Source organism: Paroedura picta, chromosome 9, assembly GCF_049243985.1.
Source record: "Paroedura picta isolate Pp20150507F chromosome 9, Ppicta_v3.0, whole genome shotgun sequence".
Classification (NCBI taxonomy): domain Eukaryota; kingdom Metazoa; phylum Chordata; class Lepidosauria; order Squamata; family Gekkonidae; genus Paroedura; species Paroedura picta.
Genome location: NC_135377.1, coordinates 33,678,825 through 33,693,348, shown reverse-complemented (window position 1 = coordinate 33,693,348; position 14,524 = coordinate 33,678,825). Strand labels below are relative to the sequence as shown.

Sequence of the window (14,524 nt, the reverse complement as noted above, 5' to 3'; positions counted from 1 at the left end):
CAAAAGTTTGCTACCTGCTTTGTCGTAATCTCTGAGCACCTCATATCTCTCAAACATCTCCTTTCTGCTTTCAATCAGTTCAGAAACTCCCAGCCAATTTGCAGTGTTGGTAGGTAAAAATACATCAATGAGTTCTTTCCGGATCCTCTTGGTGGCTCCTAACAATTCAATTGGAATGTTTGCAGCTAAATAGGAAAAGTTGGCATCAAACTTGGTAAATTTTTCTTCAATTGCACCAATACTGTTGTGACCATCTGCACTAGGATCTCTTCCATATAGTGTTATAAAACTGGCTTTGAACATTACAGAACAGCAAAACTTGTATAGTTTCCCCACTTTCCAATCTGTTGCTTGAGAAAAGTGTGTATTAAATATCCATTGGAGGTTTGTCATCATGTTGTCAGAGAGTGTATCCAATGGCCTACCTAGAAGGAACTGGTAATTCCTATGCACATTTTCATTGAGGCCTGGGAAATCCCCTTTTAATACAGATGGATAGTCAAATGTTTGAGATGCCAGGGAATCAGCAAATTCTTGAAATTCCAGATACTTGCTGTTTTTGGTCACAGAACTATACATCAGTGGGTCCATTATAAATGTAATATATCTGCCTGAAGGAGGAAAACAAAATAGTTAAACTCAGCATGTATTTTAATTCATTTGATTCTTATCCTAAAAGCTTGTAAAATGGGATGGAGAGATGATGAGCCACATGACAGAGCTAGAATTTGAACACTGGACTCTGCAGTCTTGTATGATGTTCTACGTCCTACACCACAGTGCCTGTCTTGAAAAAGCCATTTATGTCAAGAGTTCTTTTCCTATGCTGGAGATCATTTTTGTACAATGCCTCCTGACTCTCTTCAAGGAACTCTCTTCACCATAGAGTTAGTGAGACAGACAGGACCATTCACCGTTTGATCTCACTGACCTCTTATCTTTCTGACCACATGCATTCAGCAGCACACTGTGCTTACCAGCCAAACCAGGAACTCTCCTAACATTTGGGTAAGAATTTACCACTAATCTATCAATTCATATCCTTCATCCTAATGGTTAATTCCACACTGGAAATCTTGTGTGGCTGGTGCAGATCAAACATTATCTTGCAAACTGTGAGAAGTGAAGTGTTTTGCAAGCATTCAGCTGCAAGTTATGCCCAATACCCTAGAATTAAAACTATCCAATTTGCATACAGATGAATTTATAACTAGACTTCTAACATGGATTGTACCAAATGATGCCAAGCATCATAAGACTATAGGATTGTGTCCCAAATTGAGTATCTGCATGTTTAAACAAAGGATTTAATTTCTGCAGCAACACTCTTCCAAATATAAGCTACACATGTCTCAAGTTTGTAGGCAGTTGTATCCTGCCTTTTCTCTTGGCTCAAGGTAGCTTACAGGTATTAATTAAAACATTACAAATTAAAAACAAATAAAACATATCCCCCCTATATCCCCCCCAAAGATGCCTGCTGTTCAGACCCCATCAAAAGCACTGCCAATAAAAGAGAACTGTCTTCAAGTTTTGCCCCAAACTGTTTAGACTATTTTTTACTACATTTGTTTCCTGGCTTCATCCCAATCTTTTACAATGAGATCATCTTGAAGGCACTTTTCATTGCAGGCATCAAAGTTGTGGTGACCAAAAGACTGAAAATACTACATTCTGCTCTGGTATTTAACAAGCTGGTTTTGAATGCTATTAACCTGAAGATGTCAGCTAGCATCCCAACTTTGAGCACTCAGGGTAAACAATTTAAGATTTCTTTAAAAATTAATTAATATTAATTTAAACCATCTGCCCACCATCTGCTATTTTTGGATGAAAAAATATGAGCTGCTTTCTTTGTGAACTTCACTCCAACGTTTTGAAAAGCATTTCCCAATTCTTATACATTTAATTCTCAACATAATTCAAAGCAAGCCATCCTCCAGACATGAATAATTGGTCTACAATCACCCTTATTCTGAACACATTTGTTTACGTATAAGATACAAAAAATGTCTAAAATAAAATCCACAAATCATTTAAATATCCCCTTTCCCTGAAGAGCCAGTTCCAATAGGCTAGTAGTCCCTGATCCAAGTGAAGTCTGTCTGGTCTTGACCAAGGCAAGGGATTTCTTGGTCCTGGCCCTCACATTGTAGAATGAGCTCCCAGAAGAGACGTGGGCCCTGTCAGAGCTCACTGAGTTCCACACAGCCTGCAAGATGGAGCTCTTCTGCCATGTATTTGGTTGAGGCCAGGCTACAAGTAACATCTAGTCTAAGACCTTTCCCCATATTATCCTAGATAAACTACCCACATTGGGAGGAGAATTATCAGGATGTCAGCTGCAGTTCTGGTATAGTTTTAAATAAGCTTATCTTGTTTTACTGTATTACTGGTTTTTGAATTGTTGTACATCACCCCAAGAAGGCTGTGCCAAGAGGGCCGGTTTTATAAACCCAATAAATCAAATGAAATACTATCCTAGAAATCTACTGGATTTTCTTTGGAATTGCACTCAGAATGTCTTAAAATTGTTTATATTATGCAATCAGGCTTAAAAAAACAGGGCTTTAGAACATTCCAGGCAATGAAGTTGTCAGACATCAGCACTTCTATTCATCTAATCATTTTTGGTTGATGGCTGCCAAAAACTAGCTTTACTTTGCAAAGTTACTGCGGTTTGAAACTCAAAATCAACACAATGAAAGAAGTAAAATAATTAAAATTAGTATATAGAATTCTAGTACAGTAAATATTACCTGCACACATACCTGAGTAAACAATCACTCTTAAAAATAAAAATGTAAATTAAAAAATTCAGCACAACACTTTGTGTCTTCTTGAGAGAAAATCCCATTGAATCCAATACTTACTCATATATGTGTATGGGACTGTAGCATTTTAGATTCTAAAAATTAATGTCAGACAGTTGGAACCCCTGTACAGAGGGAAAAACCAAATAGCCAAATCCTTATTATAAATGTACTTCATGAAGCTGTGAGTGGAATACCTATGTACTCTTGCTTGGAAGTAACTTCCCTCCCTCCCCTGAACACAATGAAACTTACTTCTGAGTAACCATGTATATGATTTCAGATTTCAGTTTAACAGATTTCAAAGGAGATAATTTCTAGACTAGCTTCAAAGCCCGTTCATAAGAACAGGCTTTGAATGGTCCTCCCAGTCAGCTTCCCACGTGCTTTCCAGGCCACCGGGAAGTGCTGAGGGCAAGGGGGGGTGGGGGAGAGGGAGCGCTTCCTGAGGGCCTGGCAAGCACACCCGGGGTCTCTGTGAGGCCCTGGATGTGCTTGTCAGGCCCCCGGTAAGGCTTCCTCTGACCCCCCCCCCACGGCCATATGGCTTCCTGGGGGTCTGGAAAGCACACCCGGGCCCAAGTGTGCTTGCCAGGCCCCCAGGAAGCGCTCCCTCCCCCCCCCACGTGGCCAGGCCTCTTACCTGGGGCCCTGCAAATGGAGTAGAGGAGTTACAGACCTGGGGGGCTCTAACAGCCAGGCATGTCTGTGAGGCAAGGGGTGAGGGCTTGGTGAGGGAGGGTGGGAGCTGTAAGGGCAGGGCCAATCAGGGTGCAGCTGGCTGCACCCTGATTGGCCCTGGAGAGGCTGGACCATTCATCCCCCACGGCTGTTTCACAATTATTAAGAGGCACCAAATGGATAAGATAAGGGCTTAGGTTAAAGTCACTCTTAATATATTTGTTTACACGCTAGTGAGTAAAATCCCCAAGCGTTTAAACCCAGGACATAGACCTGTAGAATTCAAAAGGTGAACAAAACACAGAGCCTGTAGCCATAACATTTGTATTGGAGGGGGGCATGGCAGTAAACATATAGTTATTTACTTTATTATGAATGAGCTATGAGCAATGTCTCTACAAGGGATCATTCTACAAAGAAGGTTAAATGATAATCCATTTTGTTTAAAACCAAATATCACATGCCTTTATTTACACATGATGAATAGAGATTTCTAAATACATGAAGTTTCGTGCTCCCATATGGTCCCCCCTTCTACTTTTCTGGGTTGCACTATACCAAATGGGAATGCTCCTCACCAATGTATCACCATAAAAAAGTCTGAAGCTTTGCTAATAGAGATTACAGAAGAAGGTGCATTTTTTAGATGGATGGCCCCTTTGATTCACAATACCATTTCCCATTGAACTCACCCTTCCAAGCCAAATTCTGCTTGGTTCAGCTCTATATAACTTGCTAGAGGGAAAGTGAAATAGCTATAGGGACTTAGGCTGGAGTGAAATAGAACTGCTAGCCTCCAGGTGATGCCTGAAGATCTCCCAGAATTACAAGTGATCACCTGCCTGGGATAGCCGCAGGCTCTCGCAGTTCTGCAGGGCCTGTAAAACAGAGCTCTTTCACCAGGATTTTGGTTAAGGCCAGGGCTAAAAAAATCTTAGGGGCCCTCCCCAGGCCGACCTTAACATTTGGTCCACCCGCTTTATCCCCAAGGCATCAATATATCAGGGCCGGTTGGGGAGTCTTTTTATTGCCACTTGTTGTGTTTTATGTTATATTGTCCTGGGTTTTAATAGTGGTATTTATTGGGGGGTTGATTATGGATATTGTAACCTGCCACCAGCCGTTTGGGTGTACTGGGATATAAAGCTGAAAACAAACAAACAAAAATAGCTATTTTCAGAGGATAGACACAATTAATGTCCCTCCCCCACTTTCCCCAAGCTCCATTCTCCAACCATCCCAGATTTTCCCAAGATGGAGCTGGCAATTCTAGCTAGTATGTGTACACACAATTTTCCTTTGCAGCTGCAGCCTGCCCAGCATGTAGGAGAAGGGTGGCCTTCTTGTTTCACACGGGGTGTCTGTTATGGGGAGAGGAAGGGGAGGTGATTTTAAACTGCTTAGAGACACCTTAGGCCTGCTGGGTGATTGTATACCATTCCAAGTTCTCTCAGAGCTCTCAGCCCCACTTCCCTCACAGCCCCACTTCCCTCAGCCCGATTGTGGGGAGATGAAGGGAAAAGGTGTTTGTAAACCGCTTTCTGACTCCTTTTGGTAGTAAACAGCAGGGTACAAAAATCCATCTCTTCTTCTTCTTCTAAGGGGCAACAGTGAAAGAAGCATGTGGGCACATAACATTATATCAACAGTAAAAAAAATGGAGACAGAAGGAGTAGGGCCATGGAACTGGGAGGAATTGGTTGCCATATAATCCTCCCCTAAGAATAGTCTCCAGTCTGATTTTCCCTTCACATATCTGAAGACTTGGCTCTGGAAGCCTCATCTGTAACCACTATGCCACAATTCCCAAAGGTTAGTACTCTCCCACACTCAACTAACATTCCACACCACAGGTTATTGACACCCATCTCTCCGTACCCATGCCCTGATTTGTCACCATTACCACCACAGCCCCCCCCCCCACACACACAACACACATATTCAACTTTATGCCCTTACAGACTGGACACCCCCCCTTACTCTACACAATGCCAAGCTCTCTCTATCTTAATCACTCTCTTCCTTTCTATGTCCTTTTCTCCTTGCTATTTTCCTCCCCCCCCCACTTGTATCAGCTACAACGGTCTTTAATTCTAGTCAACAATATATGTTAAACCAAACACCACCAGTAGAAGTAACGAGCAGTTAAAGGCTTCGCTGACATATATTACCTTTACTATTTAGTGAGTGAAAATCAAACCCGACCCACTTCCAAACAGAGTAAATGCTCAGCCAGCTAAGTTTCATTCAGAAAAAAACTCAAAGGACTTTTTCTTCATTCCTCAAACACTAAAAGCCAAGCTATCACTAGATGTCCCTAACTCAGTTCTGTCTGGCTTTTTGTACCTGCCCAGGAGTGCATGAGAATCAGATCTCCTGTCTTCCTAAAGGACCATACTTTCAGTATTAGATCTATATTGGACTCTTAGTGACAGTTCAATGAAGGCTGTGTCTGCTGATGCTGACTGAAACCCTTATTCCTGTGGGATATGGAGAGAGACAACTCCATGGGAGAATCATGTGAAATCTCTTGACCACCTAGAAAATACAGTCAGCTTTTCTGTTTAATTGCATGAAAAGCAGTAAGAAAACAAAATTCATGAAAGCAAAACCCTTAGACTCTCCCCCCCCCATTTACTGATAACAGTGCTGACCCGCTCCCAGTCTGTCAACTTCTGTTACCACCCGTTAAGAATGACTTCTGATCACTTTGCATTGAAATTTGTTAGATACTGAAACTACTGACTACAAGACAATCCAACAGTCTTGGAAGCAGCTAGGACATTAATACATGTTGACCTGGAAGTAAATCACACTGCAACCACTGGGATTTGCTTTCAAATTCCTGTGGAAGACAAGAGTGTAAAGTGATTTATATTAATTTGTCTTCTCTTAACTGGCTTATGAGCTGCAGCATAACAGATTACTGCACCAGCAAATAAATGATTAGAATGTCTGACTCCGTGGCACGTTGTCACAAATCATGCCGGTAGGTGGGGGCCCCTGAAATCTACACCTGCAGCACAAAACACAAAATTTGGATTTTAGTATTCTTTATTTCAAGTTAGAAACAAGGTCTGGAAGGGGCAATGAGCTTATTTGTTAATGAAAGGACTAGCTTTTCATACAATATGCATTAAGTTCACTGTAAATACTGCATTTGACAAAAAGGGCACCAGCCCATGTAAGGTTATGATCCAGTAATGTGACAGTCTTACAAGAACTACAGGGCATTTGGTTGTTCCTATTATCACTAGTAAGCTTTTGAAATACTTTAGAGTGTTTGCACAGAAACCAGCCTGGCCTTTTGAGAAACAACAAAACAATTTTTCAGAATTCACAATGCTGTTGCCCAGAAGATCAAGCAGCACAGGTTGCGTTTTGAAGTCATATCATATAGAAACAACTATTTGGGAGAGGGGGGAGAGGGGAGGAAGGCGATCCCATTTATGTAATAGTGCTCTTATTAGGAAGATTTTGCTGAACTGCTGACAATGATGTACAGTAGCGATTCGCTGGAATGACGTTCAGAAAAAACGATTCTGCTGCACCACCACACAAAACCAATTAGAGAACTATTTTCTGCGACAGGTCAGGAATTTACATTGTTTCTCATAGAAAGATGTGCTTTTTAATTTCTTTATTAAGATGACATCCATGTCCCTTAAGACTTTTAGGAATGACAATCATTTGCTCATCACATAGGAAAGTACAATCAGTGAAATCGCATTACCGGTGCAGGGCCATGCCAGAAACTCCAAGCATCATTCTGCATTTTCCAAATGAACTACTCCAAGAACCAATAATTAAAACAATATATATTGGCAGATTGTTTTGACAGAATCTTTGGCCACAAACCAAAGAGAAAAAGTAATGACAGTATGCGTGCATGTGCACACGCACACGCACACACACAGAGCCGTGCCAAGGATATTTTAAGCTGTGTATACAACATCAATTCTGTCGATGTCAAGGCATCATGAAATGCCCTTCATTGCAATAAAGGTAATGATGTTCAGTGGTTCTTACAGAACAGAGTTTGCTACATTTTCTTCTTTATGAATGTTCAACGTTCAACACCTTCAGGATTAACAAAAATGGGGAGGTTAAAATGGTAAGTGTGTCATGAAGACATAAACAATCTAGCATGTCAAAATAAGAAATAACACGATCTATAACTCAGCCTATTCCCCTAGTTCATAGTTGTAGGTGAAAAGGTGAAATTTGAGTTGTAAATAAATTCTGTTCCTTTGTACTACTGAGCATACACTGTACTTAACAGAGAAATGAAAATAATAGTTGTCATGCCTTTAACATACACAAAAAAGTTGACCCCTTGACAATGGTCACCCTTTTTGTATATGATAAAAATGTCTGCTATTTTTATTCCTTTGTTAGGATATAGTACCTATACCGTGTTGTAATTAATGTAATATTTACTGCCCTAACTTGTTAACATTTAGAATAAGATGATGAATTTGGAGGAATAGGAATGGATGAAATGAATTTCTCAATTGCTATTTCATGATTTGTCATCACCAATTATTAAGCGTTGATCTCTTAAGAATATATTGGGAAGTATCAAAAAAGTTCAGTGGAGGAGTGACACCCTTTATAGAAAGATATCTAATTGAACATTTTGGTCTGAAAGTAGACAAGGCCATTGGATGCCTGCTTTTACATATGCTAGGTGCAGACTTTACACTGTACAATACAACTTAGAGCTGAAATCCTGTGCACAGTTAGGGTGCATAAATCCTGCTGAAGACAGCAGTACTTAACTGTGGCCCACATAATAAGGATTACATGTGCTAGGTTTCCTAAGATTTTGAAACTCTGCTGTGTGCGTGTGTACCAAATGGAGAATTAAGATGTGAACGGCAGATCATTTTAATATATATGTGATCAGTTAGTGAGGTGGCTTCTGTGTTCTCAGCTTAATATATCAATTGATTGATATGTCATTTTTCTATGCTTCTGTCAACTTCACTGCAAAAACAATGAAATAAATAGTCTGTATTTGAAAACGCTAGAAGGCGTCATCCCAAGGGTCAGACATGACTTGGTGCTTGCACCGGAGATACCTTTACCTTTACCTTTTATTTGAAAAGGCACTTAGCCATAGACTAGATGTGAATCAATAGTTTTGCTCTGTAGATGATTTCATGAAGCCATTTTGCTTATAGCATGCTGAAAATGCATGAGCATTATTTGCATTTTGTTCAATGGGCAAAATATCTTGCATATCCTTGTATCCATAATATGCCTATACACATATACACAACTGCACAACTATTTTTGAACATTCAATGACTTGAATTTGTTGAATAGTAGCTTGTCCCTGAGTTTCTAATACAGACTGATCTGCTACACAAGCACAATATAAACATATAATACAAACCCTTGAACATACTCAAATTAACACTGGGGATCCAGTTTACTTAGGTACGCAGATACATCCAGACACTCTGTATTCCAAATCAGAGCACTGACCCATCTAGGCCAATGTCATCTACTTTGGCTGGCAGCTGTTCTGCAGGGTCTCAGGTAGATAAAGACATTTCCCAGCACCTGTTACCTGGTCTACACATGAAGCAGTGGGAATGAAGTAGGAATGAGGTGGCAGAGGCCAGTGGTAAAAGCACGGACTGTAGGTGAGGGATTACTTTCCCCTACCTGAAGTGCAAGTTAATAATCCCCAATAAATAGTATACTAACATGGTGCACAAATATTTTCAATATACATGTCAGTTTTTTTGTTTGTAGGAGGTTTTTATATAGGGGAGCATTGCCAATATACCCCCCCCCCCCATTTTACATCCTGAAGAGCTACAGCTCATTCTGACTCTTCAAGATTATACCACTTCAGCCTTCTGCATGTATACAGAAGACATGATAGTCTGTCTTGTTCATTTTGAATTGGAGATGCCAAGGAATGAACATTGAACCTCCTGTGTACAAAGAATGTTTATTATTACTATTGCTATTATTTATACCCTACTTACCTCCTCAATATGAACCTAAAGCAACTTACAACACCATTCTCCTGTCTTCTATCTTACCCTACCAACAAGCACTCTGTGAGGTAGGACATGTTGATAGGTCCAAGATTACCCAGCAATCTTCCATAGAAGAGTATGGATTCAAACTTGGTTCTTCCATATCCTAATCCCAAACTCTACTCACTGCAGAATTGAGGTTTTACTTTATTTCAACCATGGCCTTTCCTCCACATCATGTGTGTATTAATAAATACTGATTTTCATACATATGTATAAAGTTTCACATGCAAGAATATACAAATACAACAAGACTCTAAATATCAGTTTCTGCAAACTCTCAGCTGGGAAAACCCATCCACTACCATGCTTTGTTTGTGAACATTTTGAGGAATGCTTTTGGAAGCTGAATGTTGGACAAAACAAGCTTAATCCAATCTTGGTAGGCAGTTTTCATTTTCTTATGCATACAAAATCAGAAATTGAATAACATCATTTTAACTTCACCTACTAAGAAGTCTTTATGAGATAACATGTTTCTCACCAGCAATATGCACTGTAAAAATATCTCCATATTTTTGCTGCAAAGATAGCAAGAACTTGGAAGGATCTTTTCGGAAATCCAAGGCCTTTCCCAAGAAAGGAATCCAACCACTGACTAATGGTGGCTCTCCTGGTTTCCTATAAAACAAAACAAAAATTAGAAAATATTGTTCATTCATATATGAATAATGGCAACATGATTTATTGGATTCAGTGACACACAAGCAGAAGGATAAATGGACTTGGTGCAATGGCACAAGATATCCTTGTTTATATAATACAGTGCCCTGAAATTGGTTGTACAAGATCTTGCACAAGCAGAAATACACATGGGGAATACATATATCTGATTTTGTATAAGCAGCCACCAGGGTATATTTCTTGCATTTCTGCTTGCCTGAGTGTTCTTATCCAAGAGGAAATTTTGCACTGGGTCCAAACCATTACCATTCTATTGATCAGATACAGAGGCTTGGATCCAACAAACTGTGACAACAGCTCTGTTCACAGAATATGCTTTCATCTTTCCACTGTAGTCCCCTGTGCCCCCCAAAAGCTACTCTCAGTATACAAAAACTTTCTGGAATAAGGCAGCTTGCAGCCATGCAGCAGGAACTGGTGGGACTCATTTGTTCCTTAAGCACATGATTTCTGTTTCTGTACCGGCAGGTTTGGATCTGAGGCAGAAGCCTTCATCAAACACTCTTTGAATGTGCTGGTGCACACATGGAGGTTCAGAATCTGCAAGGTTTTCCCACAAATTTAACGTCAGGAGCATCTTGAAACATTGAAGGAACTGACCTAGATGGAAGTCATTGTGACTGCATAATCTACACATGTGTTGAAGTAGCTGAGAATGTCTTTAGCTGGTACCCTGGACCTGCCAGGCTTCTAAGGCCTTTGGCCCCCAGTAACTGGTTCAAAAAAGGTTAACATAAGGAATCAATGGCATACAATCTTTTTAGCATTTTAAGTGGCAAGTAAAATGTACAAAGCATATTAACAGATTCCTTGATACTTTAAACAAAATAATGTTATGAACCTTCATTGAAAAAATAAAAATTAAGATAATTTCTATTTAAAAAGTACCTAAGCCACATAAATTAGGTTTTTAATAAATCTGAATATACACCAACATATTAAAACAGTCTTGTTTGCTTTTATTTAAAACCTTGCTTTGATTCCTGAATCTGATTTCATACTTACAAATAGAAACCAAGCCTCATAGAAAGGATTAAAACATTTTAAAAAATCAAAACTGATGATATAGCCCCATCTGGGAATGTATACCATAGAACAACTCTGTGATTAATCACAAGATATTTACTAGCTTGAATCTAATCAAAAATCAAAGGATCACCAGCTTTACTACCACCATACATGGTACAGAAATTTATGTAGCTGGATTAACCCTGTCTCGGCATCTCATGAAACATTAGCTTTAAAAATAACAGGATTTCCCAATAGTTTTTCGTTGATTACATAAGACACCAATTCCGAAGGAATCCAGGTCTCTAAACGGAAGCTTGTGCTTGTTTTGTTTCTGAAAAAAGATGTCCCCACCAATGACAATAGCTATAACTCTGTACACTGCCTGCTAGAATGAAAAACAATAAAAGCTAACCTAGGAACATATGAAGTGCTGTCTCTCTGATAAAGTCATGCAGGGTGGAACTCAGGGAGCAGCTGGACACCAGCCCAATATGCCCCCTTCCCTTGCTTGTCCCTGCCTGCAACCTATAATGAGACACGAGAAGGTAAGCACAGCTCAAAGGAAACTGTTTTCAGTCCTAATCTTATTCTTCACCACAATGGTTCTGCAATGTGGGTAACTATCATACCCACATCAAAGATAAAAAACCACCCAGAGGCCTGTTTAAGAATAACCAGTAAACTAAATGGCCGAGTTCCCCACAATATTTTATTTAATCTCTCAGAACAATTATTTTGTTGCTGTTTGTGCTATAAAACTGAAACCCGATTTTATTTATTTACCTGGATATTCTGTTTTTCTCCTCAGTGGAGACCCAAAGCATCTTATAACTCTGTTTCTCTTCCTCCAGTTCATCCTCATAATAACAACCACCCTATTAGACAGATGAGACTGACAGAGTACCTGACCCAATACCACCCAGTGAGCGTCACTGGCAAACAAGGAATTCAGATCTGGTTATTCCAGATCCAACAATCTAGCCACCAAAATCACCTGACTGATCTCTTGATCTAGCCTGATCTCATCAGATTTCTGGAGCTAAGTGGGGTTTGTCTTGTTTTGGATGGGTGACTACCAAGGAAGTCCAGAGGCAGGCAATAACAAACCGCCTCTGAATGTCTCTTGCCATTAAAATCCCACAGGGTCCCCATAAATCAGCTGTGAGTTGATGACAAAATATAACCTTATAAAATTGTAGCCTACAGACTGTAGATATGGCATGGACTGACAAATAGTAACAATCAGCATCTTAATATCTACAGAACTAATATGATAACTAATATACCAGAACCTTTTAGTACTTTTTAGTGGCTACTCATGCCTAAGGTGGCACCTTGGATTCAGAAAACCTGTTAGTGGTTATTTCATGAAATGACAAATTACAGGGAAGTATAACTTCCATGGAAGCATCTCTTAAGCATTACGGCAGTCTAAAAGCAGCCTATGGCTAACCTCTCAAAGCTACTAACTTACTTGGATGGTACACCTGCTATTAGTTTTGGTGGCTTGCTTTCACTTTTCGAATTGAACATTGTATTGCTTAAGTAACATTGTGACAGATATTTAGATAGCCTGTCTGTCATATTCTAATTTAATGCATGCCGTTTCTCCCTCCCTGCTCTGTCATTTGGTCAAAAGCTGTATTCTTCACAGGCTTTCCGCAGGGTAGAAAGGACTCCAACTCAGAAATCCAGGAGGAAATTAACTTAATGCTCCAAGTCTGTGAGATCACATCAGGGAGACATCTTGCTATCACAGAGATGTGAGGGGTCATCATTTGCTTCAGACATGCTTAAATCAGTGGCAATAAGCTTAATACAGCTAAATACCATGCCAAAGCTCGGTGTACAAAATGGTACAGCTTACTAACCCAGGGTAGGTTGATAACAGAAGTGCATCTTCATTTCTGTCTTTACTTTGCTTAGGAAGATGGAGGCCATTTTAATGACTTATTGCTCTCTGCCAGCTGAGCGGAGAGGGCAAAGTACTGCAATAATAAAATAATATAGTAGCCTCTCTGTGTGCATGAATGAAGTGTCTCACTACACACAAGTTGCATAGCACACCCCATTTGGTATATTCTGTAATGTCTTATTTCACACTTCTTTAAAAGCAAAATCTATCAATTTAATGCAGAATTTTGAAGCAACAATTATGTGATTTTTCTTAGTAAATACTCAGAGGAAGATGTTGGTTGAAAAGTACTCTAAGCAGCAGCAGCAGCAGCAAGGTAATCCATGTAAAATAACAAAGGGGGCAAAGAAGGATGCAGTTCAACTATAAATAACACACCTTTGAAATTACCTCTCAGAAGCCCAGGATTCACAGCTTAAGCCATCTTAAGCAGTTGTTCGTCATGATTCAAGTACAGGTGTTATTACTAAATGCAGAATGGGAATAACCCTGACTTCCATACTTAGACTACTAGTATTATGAATTCTCTACATTGTAAGGATTAAAAGGGAAATGCACCACACCTTGGAGTTTTTCTTAACCTTTTAAGACAAATATGCAGTTTAATATACAAGCCTAAAAAGAGAAATTATTAAACTTCGATATTTCAGAGTCATTTACAAGGAGCGGTTTGATATGTGTGGTATTAAACAAACTGTTATGGTAACATCACCATTCAAGGATCAAGTACCCTCCTGACCCCCTGCCCCGTTTTCATATTCATTTCTAGGCAGATAATATAGCTTCTTTTGCAAATTTAAGGACTAATCTTGATGAGAGTGTCTTTGCAGAATAATTCTGGTGGGCGATAAGGTAAGATTTGACTCTCAAATGCTTATGCTGGAATATATTTGGTTACTCTCCATGGTGCTACTGGACTCTTGCTTTATTTTGGTAGGCAAAGTTGCTCAAATATGCAAGTGGGCATTAGCGTAATGTATCAGAACATATTCAGCTTAATCTGTAACTACACAGTTGGTTTTGAGGGGAAGAGCAAGAACATCTGGCTAAACACACAGTGCTCAGCTGTTAAATCATTAGGCAATTAACAACAGTGTTACTCGACTGCGCTGTAGTCTTTACTAGGAGCAGCAGTGAGCTAAGCATAAACTGAATTAGCTTGTAGAAATAACTGGGTCCTGAAGAGATTTACTTTTTGTTAGGCCCTGCCCAAAGATTTCTTTTAAAAAACAAATCATGAAGTCCCAGAGCAACGTTTAGAGCAGGGGTAGTCAACCTGTGGTCCGGCAGATGTCCATGGACTACAATTCCCATGAACCTCTGCCAGCAATCACTGGCAGGGGCTCATGGGACTTGTAGTC

The 14,524-nt window shown here is 39.8% G+C and overlaps 1 protein-coding gene across 1 annotated transcript in view; it reads right to left on the bottom strand.

The window, feature by feature from the left end:
* The window catches only part of CYP7B1 (cytochrome P450 family 7 subfamily B member 1), a 117,222-nt gene that overhangs the window by 19,632 nt on the left and 83,066 nt on the right, over window positions 1-14,524 (bottom strand). The window contains exons 2-3 of the mRNA XM_077352295.1: window positions 10,038-10,174; window positions 15-611 (exon numbers count right to left, since the gene is read on the bottom strand). Of these exons, the coding sequence (XP_077208410.1) occupies window positions 15-611; window positions 10,038-10,174 (734 nt within the window). The remainder of the gene's footprint in view (window positions 1-14; window positions 612-10,037; window positions 10,175-14,524) is intronic.